Source organism: Haliotis rufescens, unplaced genomic scaffold, assembly GCF_023055435.1.
Source record: "Haliotis rufescens isolate VD_foot unplaced genomic scaffold, xgHalRufe1.0.p SCAF_8, whole genome shotgun sequence".
Classification (NCBI taxonomy): Eukaryota; Metazoa; Mollusca; class Gastropoda; order Lepetellida; family Haliotidae; genus Haliotis; species Haliotis rufescens.
In genome coordinates this window covers 14,048,809-14,066,101 of record NW_025964372.1, presented here as the reverse complement: position 1 = coordinate 14,066,101, position 17,293 = coordinate 14,048,809, and the positions used below count along the sequence as shown (strand labels likewise).

General features: G+C 40.0%; 1 protein-coding gene across 1 annotated transcript; it reads left to right on the top strand.

Annotated features, from left to right (window-relative positions):
- The first annotated feature begins 5,736 nt into the window (after positions 1 to 5,736).
- LOC124149004 (lengsin-like) lies at positions 5,737 to 17,084 on the top strand. Its single transcript, XM_048389485.1, has 3 exons — positions 5,737 to 5,870; positions 6,407 to 6,543; positions 14,448 to 17,084. Exons 2-3 carry the CDS (start codon positions 6,411 to 6,413, stop codon positions 15,578 to 15,580), a joined length of 1,266 nt encoding a protein of 421 aa, XP_048245442.1. The 5' UTR covers positions 5,737 to 5,870; positions 6,407 to 6,410; the 3' UTR covers positions 15,581 to 17,084.
- The last annotated feature ends 209 nt before the right edge of the window (positions 17,085 to 17,293 follow it).

The following is a 17,293-nucleotide window of genomic DNA, read 5'->3' as shown; positions in this document are numbered from 1 at the left end:
CAAATGGTGATGACGTCATTTCTGGTGTGGGGAAATGTTTTACACCATCAGAAGTAAGCCTTCTACACCAATGGGGTCGAGGCACGCCAGCATCTGTGTCAGACGTGAGTGAACCCTTGAGGCGATTATGTGAAAAAATATTTGACACTCCCTCAACGCAGTCAATCATAGTCAGGCTCAGTATTTTTCAGTCACCCCTTGTATGACGGCGGCTAATAAATAATCAGGTCTGGACCAGACCATCCAGCGACTGATCGTATGAGCTCTGATACATTCCATTGGAGTATGTTGACACACAATCAAGCAGGTCACCTGGCCTGACCGCTAGATCAAGTAAGTCGCCATGGGTTGCTAAGGACTTATCCTTACCTGGAATCCCACCAGACTTGCAATGTTAATATGCGTGACCATAGATATAGTTACATAAGCAAATTCAATCTGAAAATTACTGAGAAAACAATATGTGAAATGCTGAACACCATTTGCGCTCCCCTTCTTGCTGATCTGTTTCTTATGCATATGAATTGGAATTTCTGCTCGGATTGGCTGTGTGACCAGTGAGACCACTTTATCATATTTCGATATGCATAAAGATGTAGATTGACAAGAACACTCTCCACAAGACTGTATGACAAGAGGGATGACTTAAACTTTCCAATAGTAAACTTTTCCTTTATGTCGAGCAATATTCCTGCAGATTTCAGCCGTCTTCAATTCACATTTTAAGCCTAAGTCACACTTGCGTTAAATAACTTACTTAAGCGAAGAAACATCTTACGTAGTGTAACGTATCCATACGTTGTTCATTGTAGCTGTCCGTGGCTATCTGTGTTCATAAGGTAGCCATTAACGTGAAAAAGACGTACTTAGGGATTTATCTGGTGTGCATGCACAACAGATAGCCACGTAAGCTGACATTTTTGTTAACGTAGTAGTAACTTAGTTTAATGTAGTTAGATGTAGTTAGATGTAGTTTGCCGTAGATATAACCATAGTCTACTGTAGCCAAATGTAAGGAACATCGTAGTTATCAAGGCATAAAATATCTACGAACAACTACGGTGAACTACATCTTACTAGGGGCACAAGTCCGTCTAACTTCGTTTAACTTCACATGACCCGGTTATACTACACTACACCATATTTACCTTTTTGACTAAAGAACGTTTCGGTACAGTGAACTAAGTATTTGTACAGTAATCTACGTTTTGAAAATGCTATATCACGTCTTGCTAGGTGTGCTCTTAGCACATGTAATACGTTTAAATAAGTTAAACTAAGATAAACTACAGATAACTAGGTAGCAAGTATGGGTTGATACACGAGATATTTATAACCCATGACATCAGTCTGATTATTTGTTGTCTGAACTCTGCAGACACAACATGAGTGATAGAAGAGTAAATATGATTCGGTTCTGGGCTGGTGTCAACAAAGAGCTGCTATGTTATGCCCAGTGTCTCATGCAATTTGAAGAGGACGAAGAGAAGCAGAGAAAACAGAGAAGATGGTGGGCTCGTGATAGGCTTCTGCACAGATCAATCCATGGTCAGTCTGACGCCCTGATGGAAGAATTACAACTTGAGGATCCTGAAGCTTTCATGAACTTTCTGCGCTTTGACATGGCCACATTCCATGAACTGTTAGCAAGGGTTAGTGGACAGTCTCACCAAGAATAGGACCCGATTGACATTAAGGTTCTTGGCTACTGGAGACTCATACCACTCATTGATGTATAATGTCAGACTTGCTCACAACACCATCTCAGGGATTATTGTTTCCGTGTGTAAGGCTATTTTGGATGTCATGCATGGAAGCCAGGGTTATGAAGACTCCTATCGAACCCCAAGATTGGTAACAAGTGGCAGAGCGATTTTAAGGAATATGGCAATTTCCACATGTCTTGGGTGCTCTTCATGGTAAGCATATCGCCATACAAAAAGCCCTCGATTTCAGGCTCTACGTATTATAACTACAATTGGTTCTGCTCCATTGTATTAATGGGCCTGGTTGATGCAGATTACAAATTCCTATGGATTCAGGTTGGTGATGTTGGGTCTAGCTCCGATAGCCAAATATGGAACCACTCTGCCCTCCACCAATCAATACAACAGGAAATCTTGGGTATACCAGATGCAGAGCCTTTACCATTTGATGATGTTGATACACCCTATTACATCATTGCAGATGATGCCTTTGCCATGCAGAGTTGGCTAATGAAACCATTCTCTCGCCGGGGACTGGCACACGATGAGCTAGTATTCAATTATCGCCTTTCAAGAGCTCGCCGTGTGGTTGAGAAAGCCTTTAGGATACTTGCAAACAGATTCAGGTGTCTGCTTAGCACTCTCCAGGTTCAGGTAGATACTGCATCTTTGATAGTGAGAACGTGTGTGGTGCTGCACAACTACCTGAAAGGAACCCCTCCAATGATGTCATGATCCTGGACAAGGAAGATGCGAACCACAACTTGGTACCTGGTGCCTCCAGGACACAGCCAATTTGGAGGACATGAATCACACTGGGGTAACCGTGACACAGTAGTAGCAAAGAAGCTGCGGATTTGCCTGGAACATTACCTTTGCTCACCCGCGGGGTCGGTTCCATGGCAGGATACACATTTTCGCCTATACTGAACCGTTGTTGAACCTCCAATTTAAGGGCAAGGTGAAGAACCATGTTTTACTCTTTTAAGTGAATGCCCTTGTACCAGCTTATATTGTGCGTTTGTATTTGTTTGTGTCCTTGTAGTTTTGTTATATTCAAGACTAAACAAGAACAAACAATAATGATGTTAGGAAAATATATAATTTACAAAGTAATTTCACACCTTTCTTTTCAAAATATGGTACTTGGAATTAATGATTTTGAAAGAAACTCTCATGTTAAATAAAGGCATGTTATAACTTAACAAGATAAAGGTGATTTGGACAGACCACACACCCTTTTTGCACGTGCTATAAGGTATCAAAATTTAATCTTTGCAGCCAAAATGTAGAGTACGACCCAATAGTTCTAACCCTCCTTTGCACCCCTTAAATTTCGACAAAATGATCTCAGATTTTGCGTGAATACTAAGCAAAGATGTCTCTATCAAAATATTTGAAAACCTTTAAAAGTTAAGATTTGACCGATTAAATACAGTAAAGCAGCTTTAACTATATATAAGCTCTACCCCAGAAACACCAGGAACCTCAGGATTCTCATGAACCTCAGTAACCTCAGCAATGTCAGAAGCTGGGGTTTAACCTCTCCTGTTTCTTGTTTTTCTCATAGCTAGACTTTAGTTAAGCTAACCCTAACTAAGACCAAAATGACGAAAGAAATGAAATATATGTGCTTTGTCAGGAATAAAAAAGTTAAAGAATGATGAAAACCACATGTCTCCTTATATATACCCTGTATTTTTTGCGCGAAATGGGCGTTGTTTACCCTAGTTTACCGTAATGTAACGCTGTTAAATGTAGTTCAACGTACCTGAATGTACTAGCTACTGTACTTTACTGTAGTCTAAAGTAGCTTAACGTAAGAAAACGTAGATGATGTGTAGCACCCTTTTCGTACTTCAATGTTGTTCACTCTAGTACAACGTACTTGTCTGTAATTTGAAGGACATTTCCCTGGTAACACTTTGATATAGAAACGTTGTTCGACGTAGTCAAGCTTTTTTGACATATTTTGACACGTTAGTGTTATTTTGGCTACGTTAATATCCCTAAGGATAACTACAGCTACTAACGCAAGTGTGAATGCCGCTTTAGGTACAATCGAGCAAGCTCTTCTACCGAGATTTCAAAAGGCGCCTTACAACTCTTGCTCAGAAGTTGTTCGATCAAGGTTAAAACATTCAAGACGAAAAACATTCAAGGCATAAAACTTTCAAAAGGTTTTATGGTTGACATGCGGAAGATATCTCCAAAATTTACGCATCAGTGACAAAAATGATGTCCGATGCAAAACCCTTTCTTGACCTGTACCATATGGCCCCGTGTTTTTGCATGTGTTTTTGACGTGTGTGGTGCAGGATACGCTCACCTTTTCGTGAACAGCAGCTCTCATTACTACTTGATAATGATTTATAAACACATGCTCATGATAAAGTCGGAATCTAATAATTGGCTGTTTTTGCAGGGATTTCTTATGAAATATGGAAAGGGTTCTGTCGCTTTTGTTATAATTAAGATAATGCCATATTCTACGAGGCTCCTGCATGCTGGTTGTCCTGGGTGTGCCACGTACTATACACTCTTCAAAAAAAGAAACGCACTGGTAACTTTTTAGTAACTTTATTGTTACTAATAAAGTTGATATATCTATTTTAATATCATAGATACAAATATGAAATTTTGGAGCTTGATAGTCACATGTTGTTCTTCAAAGGCATTGAAAACTGTTCATTGTCATGTTGCGCTGAACTCTTGCGTATCTCATGTGACCGCCCCAGGCAGTGTGCGTGCGTGCCTGCTTTCTGTGGCGGATTCTGACGTTATCGTTCACGTCCATCGAGTTCATCGCAGAGGTTAAGATCTGGAGATCTCGACGGCCAGGGCAGGTCGTTGATGTTAAAATTATAAAGGTAGGCTATCATAACACAACCTGTGTGCGATGGAGCGTTGTCCTGTTAAAACAGCTCCCTCTGGCGGTCAATGATTGGAAGAAGGTGAGGTTGAAGAATGTGATTCATGTAGCGATTTGCTGTCAAATTTCCCTGAACCATAACCAAGTCAGATTCCATGGTGTGGGATATGTCCCTCCACACCCCAGCCACCGAAATTGTCGAATTCACGTACACAATGTGGGGCAAAACGCTCATTTCGACGACGTGAAAGACGTTGTCTTCCATCTCGCCAGTGAAGAAGAAATCATGATTCATCGCTAAAGCACACTCCTCTCCAGTTTCCCAAATTCCAAGGCTGTAAGGTATGGCACCAACGCAAGCGTCGTTGTCGATGGATCTGTTGCAAAACAGGGACGATAACTGGTCTTCTGGGTTGTATTCCAGCCTTGCGAAGATGGTTCCTGACAGTCTGGTCCTATATCTTCCTCAACCCAGGGGTGCATCCTGCAGTCTCCTTAGCTATGACATTGCGATGACGTAGGTGGAACAGTCGAATGTAGCGATCCTGTGCAGAGGTGGTAACTCTTGGTCGGCCGGTTCTCGGACGGTCTTCAGTGGAATTGAACTGTGTGTATCGGTCACAAAGGCGGCAAATGGTGCTGTGGTGGATGTTGAAGTGGCGTGCAACAGAAGACTGCGATTCCCCTCCAATGGCGATGTTCCGATCGGCAGCGCTGAGTCTCGGCATTTTGAACTTGAAAAATGTTGACAATTGAATGACAAGTTATTGACTTATGCTTGCCTTTTTATAGCCACTACCACGAGTTACGAATGCCATAACTTGCACGTGCATTTTGCTTTTGCATGTTTTCCTCCATGACACTTTTGAACAAGTGTGTAACAGACATTGCAAAACGACAATGGCAACGCACCGTTTGTGGAATATCGGGCCACAACACTTTCCAATTACATATATCCAATTTATATACCAGATCTTTTGTGTAGTCATGTTCAATGAACTACATACTACCTAAGCGTTTCTTTCTTTTTTTGAAGAGTGTATTCTTGGAACACCATGTTTATGAATACTGCTGTATCATTCAATTATTCATGTGTCACCGTTTCATTAGGATACAATTACACCTTTCTAATCATTCTATTCATGTGAATAACCCGTCGGTATCTGATGGCAGGTTGGAGAGCATCTACCAAGCTGCCACCAGTGGTGCAAACTAGTGTGGGTTAAACGAGCGGCTAAGTTGGACTGGCAACAAATCAACCTTATAAAGCGAGCGCTTTTCACTGTACACAGGTGAGATCTGAACATTGTCAGTATGCATGTATCTCGTAGTAATACATTTTTTAGTCAATGGATAGTTTTTCTCATACTGCTAAACGGGTTTCATAATCAAAAAATGTACTCAAGTACAATATATGAAATCAGCTGGACAAGATGTATTTTGTGTGTGGTTATGCATGTTGGAAATTGACAGTTACTCAACTTAGGAATAGTTATTTCAATATAAAACAACAATGCCAGATAATAAACGGTCACAATTATCTGGTGATACCATGTAGTGTTAAAGGCTTAGTGTAGTGTAAGTGTGTAGTGTTAAAGGCATACTGTAGTGTAAGTGTAGTGTAAAGTTGACGTGTGCCATGAGGCTGGATGTGGTGGGGGCCCCGGGAACACTATCATCGCTTCAGCTATAGGCAGCTAGACAAACGTCCCATGTTTTATGTGCTGTGATATTGCTAGAATATTGCTAAAGGCGGTGTAAAACTATACTCACTCACTCACTCCCGTCCCATGTTTCATGATACCAATGTTGATTCTTTGTTACACAGGAACATGGCAAAGACTGTAGCCTCATACGACTATGTGCGTTTCACATTTCCCAATATCCATGGAACGTCAGAAGGTAGAGTTGTCCCGAGTCGTCACGTGGAGCATAAGATGGAGATTGGTGTTACTGTTGGAGTTGGTGAGTGTATTAACATCTATCCTGAAGGTTCCTGTTGCATCACAGGTATAGTTTGCAAAAAGAATGTCTCTAGTCAACCTTTCATTCTCAAAGGTCAAGAAGAAAATGATCAGGTAGCAATTTTTTTTTATCTGAAAGCCGTAGCAAACTAAAACAGTTTAAAGATTTTTGTACACAACTATGTTTGGGCATTGGCCATAAAATCATCGTTTTAAATACATACAATACCAGCATGCCCAGGGCCAATTTTAAAAACAGGAATTTGTCAAAACAGGAATCTAAGTTAAGATACTGACGTAGATTGATTTTGGGCCGTTTTAGTTTGTCTGGTCCCGTTTGTTACGTCACAATGACCAAGACAGTAGGGAAATTAACTTGGTAGAGCTGATTACTCGGCTATCACCTTAAAACAAAGAGAAGGCTGCTGAGTTTCTTGGTCTTTATTCTTGGCAGAGTGAAATTTCATATAGTGCGAGATATTCAAACAATATTACATTACAAGATACATGCAGTCAATGACTTAAATATAGAATTGACATGAATTGATATACTACTTCAGGATTTCATGTTGTGTACAGAGTAATATATCTTCCAAATAACAAATAATAGTGATATGCCGCTTTCAAGGTTCTATATTCCATATGTGTTCAGTAGATAGTACATTCAATAATACAGTGCGGTAGAACGTGTATCGCTTGTGATGGATTTGAATAGATAATTATGATATTGCTATTATGATAACTACGGTAGTAGCGACTGTCTTGGTTGTTTCTGAACATGATTGTTTTGATAACTACGGTAATATAATTACAAAAGCGAATTGTGCATAATAATGGACTTGGAAGTATTTTATGTTATTCCAGCTAAGGCATTTCATGCAGGAACTGTTAACATTTATTTTCACGGCATTCTAGCATTACAAATGTATTTACATACAAATGTATTTGACATAATATATCAATTCAATGCCGTAAATGCTCAACCACATGATAGACTAGCATGACCATTATTGGCATGAGATGGTGTTTACGTGAGATGTACTCTTTCTCATGTTATGTAATGTATGGCTTTATGTATATCACTTGCCATATCAACAGTAAATGTACAAATGAACTAATCTTGCCAGAAATAGGAACCCTCAGTTGTGTGACCATTGGGTGACGGCCTTACTTGCGTCCTCTATGCTTTGGAAGGTAGAAATGATACAAGATTGGTTGGTTGGTTTGTTGTCTAACGCCGCACTCAGCAATATTCTAGCTATATGACGGCGGTCTGTAAATAATCGAGTCTAGACCAGAATATCCGGTGATTGACATCATGAGCATCGATCCACGCAATTGGGATACGACGACATGCATCAACCAAGTCAGCGAGCCCGAGCCCGTTAGTCGCCTCTTACGACAAGCATAGTCGCCTGTTACGGCAAGCATGGGTTGCTGAAGACCTATTCTACCCCGGATCTTCAGGGGGCAAAAATTATACAAGAAGCCATCGCATAGATCATGATCCTGTGAGAGACCTTGGAGACCGGAGAATCAGTGTAATGAGAGGGAATCTCGCCAATCTCTAGATAGTCAATGAGGGTTGAAATCAGATGAACTTCGGTGTCTCTCTGCAAGATTGTTTTCAGATCAGTTCCAATAGTTTGAACTGTTGGTCCTGATGGAATCTCATCTTGATAATTTAACATACAGACCTATTAATGATGCTGAAGAAGGTGCAATAGCCTTCTGACCAGATGAATGAGGGTTTTCAGAAGTTGAACATTTAGGAGATATCCCATAGTCAGTATCTGCAGAAGTTATCTGACTTTTAGTAATTTTGTGATGGATTGTTGATGAGATATTTGAGGATGGTGTTGAAATAGCTTCAGCATATGAACGCTGGATTGGATGATGATTTGACTGAGTGGTGGCTGAGGTGTAGTTGATAGAGGAGTGTGGGGGGCAAGGGAAATCATCAGTGACAGGTTCTATGATCAGTGCAGGATATGGAATGCAAGAGAGAGCATCATCATTTGCATAAACTTGACCTGCTCAATGTTCGATCTCATAATCATTTCCCTGCAGCATGAGAGACCATCTAGCAAGACGACCTGTTTCCTGTTTGACGTCCTTAAGCCATTTCAGAGCATGATGATCTGTGAAGACTTTAAACTTTTGCTATGTAAGATACACCGTGAAAGTTTGATGCCTTCCTACACAGCCAAACATTTTAGCTGGGTGATGACCATTTCTTCTCAGCAGCATGAAGGACACGGCCACCATAACAGATGACGTATTCTTGGCCAGAAGCATCTCTTTGACCTAGGATATACCCTATGGCTGAGGTGAAAGCATCCATTGAATGGTTTCTTGGGATCAGGATACGTTAAGACAGGGGTTGGGAGAAGGGATGCCTTTAACAACTTCTACCTTTGATTTGTCAACTTCTATTCCATCTTTGCTGAAGACATTGCCTAAGTATGTTACTCTCATAGCTGCAATTCTACATTTGTTTGGTTTTAAGGTATGACCAGCTTCTTTAAGTTTGCCAAAAACATATCTCAGATGTTGCAAGTGTTCTTCAAATGTTCTGCTGTAGATAATTATATTATCCAAATTAGGATGTACTTCCAATACATAGCCTAAAGAGCAGAAGAAAGGGTTTGTTGGAAAGCTGCTGCTGCATTTTTTAGACCGAAAGGAAGTCGATAAAATTCAAAAACGCCATCTTGGGTGATCAAGGCGCATTTATGTTTTGTTTCCGGGTTAAGTGGTATCTGCCAAAATCCAAATGCACAATCAAGAACAGAGAACAGCTGAGTTGGTTATTTTCACCAATAGCATCTATGACATCTTCCAGACGAGGAAGAGGGGGAAATATTGGTTTTGTGGCTGCATAGATCTTGTGATAATAGACCACAAAGCGATAACTGTTATCAGATTTTTTTTACCATGACTACAGACGAATGCCATTCAGAATGACTTGGTTCTATTATGCCTGTGTCTAACATTTCTTCAATTTGCTTAGCACATTCTTTTCTAACTGAAGATGACTGACGGTAGAAGGGGAGTCTAACAGAACGGGTATGCTCTGTCTCAATCTTATGTTGATGCAGATGTGTTTTGCCTATCTCTGACCACTCTCGTGCAAAACCAGATCTTTGACACAAGAGGAAGCCCTCAAGCTTCTTCTCAAAATCTAGGTCAGCACTTAGCTTTGAGGGGCTATAAGGGACTGCATTGTTAACTGAAGGATGGTCGAAGAATGGCTGATTGCAGTGTATGGACAGATGATGGGTCAGTGATGGCTACAATTCGTTGACAACGAAGTGTGACAGATTTATCAGTTGGGTTGAGAAACCTCATACATGGTCTACCTTTGGCACTTTGAATGAGACATTTGGCTCCTTGAAGCTGGAGTGCCTCTAGTCCAGGAAACGGTTCCAGTAGCAATACTCTGTTTGTCTCACAGCGGGAGATTTTAACAGGAATATCAACCTGGGAGTGGGGAGGAATCTGAACTGTTTTGCAAGGTTAATCCATCCTGCAGGTGAACTGTGTGGTTTGATTTTGACCGATTTTGACATGGTTTGACTGTAGAAAGTCTACACAAAAAATGATGGTATAATGTAATGATGTGAAGACATGGAAATCTTGTGAATATGTAGCATGGCTGATGTTAAGTTGTAGAGTGACTAAACCTCCTACACCAAAAATGTCTGTCAGATATGGTTCCTGAAGGTGAAACAGAAGAACCTGGTAACATACAGATGTATGGTAACCTTTCTTTCCACAAACATTGGAAATGGTATGCCGATTGGGACATTAACAATATCCACCACATACTGAGCATCCTTCTCTGTTGTTATTGCTGGACCGATCTAAAAACTACTAGATACAATTCATCATCAAGGTCTGAGGCTTTGCCTTGGTGCCTTCAGAACTTCACCCATCAATAATCTTTGTGTGGAGGCTGATGAGCCATCCCTAAAACACTGTTGCATTAAATTGTCTTTACAATATATCTTGAAATTACATTCTAATAACGCGAATCCAGCATATGACTGGACATATGATTTTTAATCCCCTTTACGAAAACCTCTACAATAACAAATCCTCTCTTATCCCACCGCTTTGAATAAGAATACAATCTCATATTTCTGTTGCTAAAATAAATCTTGAAAATATAGCCCTCACTCAGCTTTTGTCTTCTCCACCATGGCAGTTAGTGAAACCAAAGGTGGACCTCACCTTAACTAAACTAGAGAAATCTGAAACAAACCAACTGATTTATCAACAACAATATACTGAATTAAGAAACTCTTTTGATACTTACAAATCAATCTTTACAGATGGAGCTAAGGATGGTGATGCTGTTGCCAGCGCCACTGTCACTGGATACAGGACTATCTCATCCAGATTACCTGATAATTGTTCTATTTTTACAGCTGAAGCCAATGCCATTCTAGTAGCTCTCAAATATATCAGTAGACAGTCAAAATATCAGAAGTTTATCATTTTTTCTGATTCTCTTTCGTGCCTGCTGGCTATTCATAACATGTCATATAAACATCCACTTTTGATCGAAATAATTGAATTGTTTAATGCTCTTGCTACTTGACAATACGACACCGTTTTTGTTGGTTACCGAGCCATGTCGGAATAACTGGTAACACAATGGCTGATGCAGCTGCAAAAGCAGTGCTCAACAAATCTGTGACACCATTTCCAATCCCATACAGTGATATTAAACCTGTTATTGGATGTTACATTAAAGATCTCCTGCAACAGAAGTGGGACACCCAAGTAGGTATCAATAAATTACATGAAATTAAACCAAATATTGGTTATACCTACTTGTTTTGTCAGTCCAGATTTGATGAGGTCATTATGCGACAATGTCGTATTGGCCATTCAAGGCATACTAATGAATATATATTGAAAGGTGAGGATCCTCCATTCATCATCCCTTGTGATGAAAGAATCACAGTCAAGCATGTACTGCTTGACTGTATTGATTTTTCCATCACAAGGGATAAATATTTCAGTGCAACATCAATTATGGATCTTTTTAATAATGTTTCGTCTCATTTAATAATTAGCTTTTTAAAAGAAATTGAACTGTTTTAAATAAATTTTGAATATGTGTACATAGTTAATATTTTACTGTATCAGTAGTGTTTGACTTGTAATTGAGATTGTTAGTGGCTATATCCTCAAAGGGGGTTAAAGTACTGTAAAATTATTGTCCTCCGAGAGTGTATGTAAGACCACATCATTCGAAGTAAGTTTATTCCTACTACCGTTTTAGTCGTAGCATACTTGTTTGTTTTAATTTGGCTAAACTTGATGATAATCGCCAGCAGCTAAGGAATAGCGTAAATCCTGCTGGGGAACCGTGCAGGTAGCAGAAGTATTGTAAGTCCCCACGGTTCCTAGTATTGTGGCCTACCTTTAATTGCTGGCGATCCCTAGCCCCGTTTTTATACTGTATTGTTATTTATGGTGATATCTTTTTTATGGTTCAATACTAGTTTTAAAATATACATCTGTGATAATCTAGTAATTTTACTGTCCTTTGACGACAGGTTTTATAATAACATTGTATGTATTATTACTGTCTAACTTGATTTAGTCACGATATGGCTGAAATATTGCCGATGTGACTATAAATATTCACTCACTCACTCACTCACTGTTTCTGCTGGAAGGTCGGAGTTGCTCTCGTCTGAAGGCACGTGGCCTGTGCTGCAACTGTGGACTGGCATAAGATGGCGTGTCTTGAGCTGTAGTCATCTTGTCGAGGTGGTGACTGGAACCTTCGTTGGTCAGTCATCTTGGAGTGTCTCCTGCTGTGTGGACATTGCATTTGCCAAAGGCCTCTGTTGGCTCTTCATTAGCGACATCACTTGCGTTGATAGCTTAGTGAAGTTAGCTTGATCTGGCTGCTGGATGCTGAGGTATGACTTGACTGCAAGTTCACCCTGAGTACGCACTTCTTCAAATGTTTGGGGTTCTTTATTATAGACCCATTGTTTGACGGAAGGGTTCAGTCCATTCACAGGTTAGCAACTAAGATGTCGACTGGTGTGTATTTACTAAAGGTAGCTTACTGTAACCTTCTGATATAATCTGTTTCTGATTCATCAGGTTGCTGACTGATTTGCGAATACCGACATATCAAATTGTCCTCATGGTTGAAATCTAGTAATTTAAGCTTGTTTCAAACTATTCCAGTCTGACTTGATATTGTCACTCAAGGCATGATGCTACTCTTTGGCTGGTCCTTCTAAGGGAGGTTCAAAATATTAAAAACGCTGTCTTGATCTGTACCTTGAAGTTTAACCCAAGTTTCTAGATCTAACCACCAGGTAGTTGCATCCTGCTCACCTGAATATTTAGGAAGCTGAATATGTGACATGGCCATGCATGTATTTGGGGCAGTGAATAATGAATGATATACTCGCAAGCTCCGACGTTCATACAGTTTGGTCCTTTGTCTATGAAGGTTCATACTCCAATGAACTCACACAAAGTGAAAGTCAATTCTTCAATAAACACACACTTACACTTCACATTCATGTTGCTTTGTGGTATAATAAATGAAATATAACTTATTGTTAAAGATATCAAACCATGGTAAATATATAGTGGCGTGCATATGATATGATATACGTTTTGGGCAAGAAGAGTTTAACAAGAAAATAATGTTATCTTAAAACAGAGAGATGAGTCCCGTGAAGTCTTTATTCGTGGCAGAGTGAAGTATCTGTCACTGGACTCCGTATATATAGGGACTCGGGCATTCTGTAGAATGCGTTAGTTACCTAATATTGCAGCTGTGATCTAAATCTATCATCTGCCTGGTGTATTAATTGCAATTATTCGTTAGTTACGGAGTGCAATGACTTTGCACTCCGTAACTAACGTGAGTGAGTGAGTTTGGTTTTACGCCGCTTTTAGCAATATTCCAGCAATATCACGGCGGGGGACACCAGAAATGGGCTTCACACATTGTACCCATGTCAGGAATCGAACCCGGGTCTTCGGCGTGACGAGCGAGCGCTTTAACCACTAGGCTACCCGACCGCCCCCCGTAACTAACGAATAATTGCCTTTATATTCCTACCTTTCTAGTATTAAAATGATAGTGCGTCCGGCCATGTACAACATGTTACAGCCTGGGCAAGCATGGCAGCCTGGCTGAGTTAGGTAATCCAGAGTCACTGGTTTATGATGGTCAGTTATGTGGACAGCAACTGACTAACATTATGTTATGAAATATATTTAGGTTGGCTAATTGTAAGAAAAAATATTCAAAAAATACAAAAAATACAAAACGTCATATTTCAATATGACCACTATAATTATGGATAAATTAGGGTGAGTTTAGGCAATACTAAACAAAATGATTAACTACCAAAGAAAAAGTTAATATATTAAATTCTCCTTCAATATCAAGCATGCTGACATAAAGACATAAGTATCCTTTCATAAAGAAATTCTTTCATATGCAATAGGTATATCTAAGGTGCTTACATGTTCAGTTGTGTCACTTGTACGTATCAATGTTGTCATGTGAATGACCTCGATAGTAGCATTTGAATTTGAAAAATAGAAATGCCAACCTTAGGGAAATGTGTATTGCATTTGTTCAATTGTACCGTGACATCAAGAACTTTGCGTGTTCGGTTCCAAATTCTTTTAATTTTGCATGGTAAATCTACAGGTAACCTAGCTCAACACTAAAATATAGTATGTTTCTCCTGTATAACACGGACGCAATGAACAGCACCAGTTGCAGTGTGTGATTCTAGTTGACGAGATGGCTGATGAAGTAAGCTTGGTCGATGTTGGTGGACGGCTCGGCCAGGATCTATGTGATGTACTCATTCTTTACTTCACCATCCTCTGTTTCAGATGCGCTCATGCTCGGAGAATGGCTTACAACGGTGCAAACAAACCTGATCGATCCAAACAAAACATGCATCATCGGTATCCCCGACCTTTCAACTTTGAATGCCGTTACGTGGGATGGTGAGGACAAGTTCAAAGTTGCTGAGGTCATTTGTGAAGCATTCTGGTTGAAGGACAGAACTCCATTGAATGTTTGTACTCGTTATGTGGCCAAGCAACAACTTCAACGTTTGTCAGACCATGGATACAAAATGCTGTCAGGGTTTGAAATGGAATTTATGTTAAATGATGAAAACAACAGTCCAGTGTCAACCATCTGTCATATGAGCCACCGACATCACTCCAAGCACAGCAGCTTTCTCTTTGCCCTTGAAAATGGAATGCATCATGCAGATGTGGATATTGAAAATTTTCACGCAGAATGGAATGCTGGACTCTTTGAGGCAGTCATCAAGGCCTCCTTTGGCATCAAAGCTGCTGACTCGGCATTCAAATTTCGAAATGGCATTCACGAAATTGCAGATAAGAAGGGCTATCGAGTAGACATGACATCAAAGCAGCCCACAGGGGAAGTTGGACTGCATTTCAACCACTCAGTGTGGTCTGTTCAAAATGGAGATTGTGTGTTCAGCGACTCGAACCACCCTGATGGATTGTCTGATTTTGGAAGATGCTGGCTTGGTGGACTGATGAAGCATGCAAGAGCACTAACTGCCTTCTGGTGTCCTACAGAGAACTGTTACACACGGTTACATCTCCCTAGAAAACCAGGGATAATAGATTGGGACTTTGACAATCGCCTGTCTTGTGTGAGCGTCAAGACAGATACTGAAAACCGAGGAGTCTACCTGGAGAACCGCATCCCAAGTGGCAAGAGCAATCCTTATCTGACACTAGCGGCCACTGTAGCTGCTGGTCTAGATGGGGTCCTTAAAGGACTAGGGGGTCCTCCTCATCAAGACCCAACATCTGACACTCTGCCTGCGGGTACCGCTCTACCGACCTCTCTGTCCGAGGCATTGCATGCTCTAGAAACAGATGCTGATATGGTAAACATCCTGGGAAAGGATCTTGTGGATTGGTTTGTTCTCCTAAAAACTCAGGAAGTCAACAAAAGAAAGGAATTAAGTAATTGATTTCTGTGATAATAGTGTCTTGTTTGACGACATGACATTGTATTAGATAAATATCTATTCATATTCAACTTGCAGTCAAACGATTTGGTCATTTGTTTTGGGGTTTTTTTTTATGTGGTCAAAGGAGCCTTTAACCATCAGCTGATATCTCTTAAAAGTTACAAGTATTTCCTTCTAATGTTTATTTACTTGAATGGGGGTAAGAATATATCAAAGTTCTATATTTACATGAGATCATAATCACATTTTCGAGTTGGACTTTAAGAGTGGGAGAGACGACTAATCAATTCAATTCAAATGTTTATTGGATGAAAGGCCATTGGCCCATATACAAGTGAGTTACATAGACATACAGTTATATTAACAAATATTGTAGTATACAGAATATCAACACAGCAACAGAGGTAAGATAAAAGCATGAGGAATGTAACTATAAAGATACTTGTAGTTGTAAGTTTGACGGCAGACATGCAAAGTTATTTATATGAAAATACCAGTCGGGTGAATATTCCATTCAGATTTTGTTATATAAAGGACAAATCAGCAAAAAATGAAATGTGCGGCTAGTCGTGGCGTCGGTCAAGGCCGTCGCCTCATTAACGACTACGTCGACGATGAAGTATTGCCGCCCGACTTCCTGTGGTGTGTAAGTGACAGAGCGGGTCTCCGCACTCGGGAACAATGGCCACTGGGTCCCCGGGGTGCGTTCCGTCAGTTTTTATCAACCTGTACCCTTTCGACTTCATCACCAATAAACATGGCTGATGGCGTCTTAATCTTCATCCCTCCGTTTTGTCTTCCGTCTGGACCCTGAGCTACCATCCTAGGGTAGCAACCAATGCTTTTGGACAGTCATGAACGGACAGTGTAATTTGAAACGACGACTATCTTTAACGTCACATAATTCGAAACTGTCTTGAAACGAACAGCTGTGGAGTCCAATGAATTTCCATTTAGAATGGAGATATGATACACTGAATAATCGAGGATACATTTTATGCTTGGTATCAATGGATTTATGGATTTTGGCCCTTGGGATTTATATTATCAAGTATTTCCATAGATAATGTTTCCCTTGACGTTTCAAATTGTTGCCGAGCTGCTCTCAGTGAAGACACTGTCCGATTATGTGTGTTGTTCATTCGTACGGCAATGTCGGGTGCCGTGTTCTATTTGCTATTACTTTGCGATTAGCCATGTTCCCACTGTGTCCTGTGACACAGGATGTTGTTTAATCTTGCCTCGTTTTGTTGTATAATTGTCTAAATTGGGAACTTTACTTAGCTTTGCATGTGTTTGTGACGGGTTTTGTCGCTTTTATTTATGTAATTTAACTATTTAGCTTGAAATTGTTGCCAGTCGGTGTCTTCTGGCGTTCCTTCGTTATATTTTTTGTTGGTCATTAAAAACTACACTCTGTATGTTTTACTTTCTAACATTTTAGTTTTCTTGTAAATGAACATGTATATTAATGCTTCCATAAATTAATTGAAATAAACTTACTTTTGCACGTTTACATGCATGTTTGTTATAATATTCTATTAGCTTTGGTTATTGGTGGTCTGTATCCTGACTTTAATTGGTAAGACTTAATCTACTGTATATTTATGTGTTTTTAGTGTTGATCAGGTTAGTTTTATTTTAAAACTGAGACACACATTACTGTTTTACTGTCCTTTGTCGACAAATATTGTATATTGAATACCTTGTCCT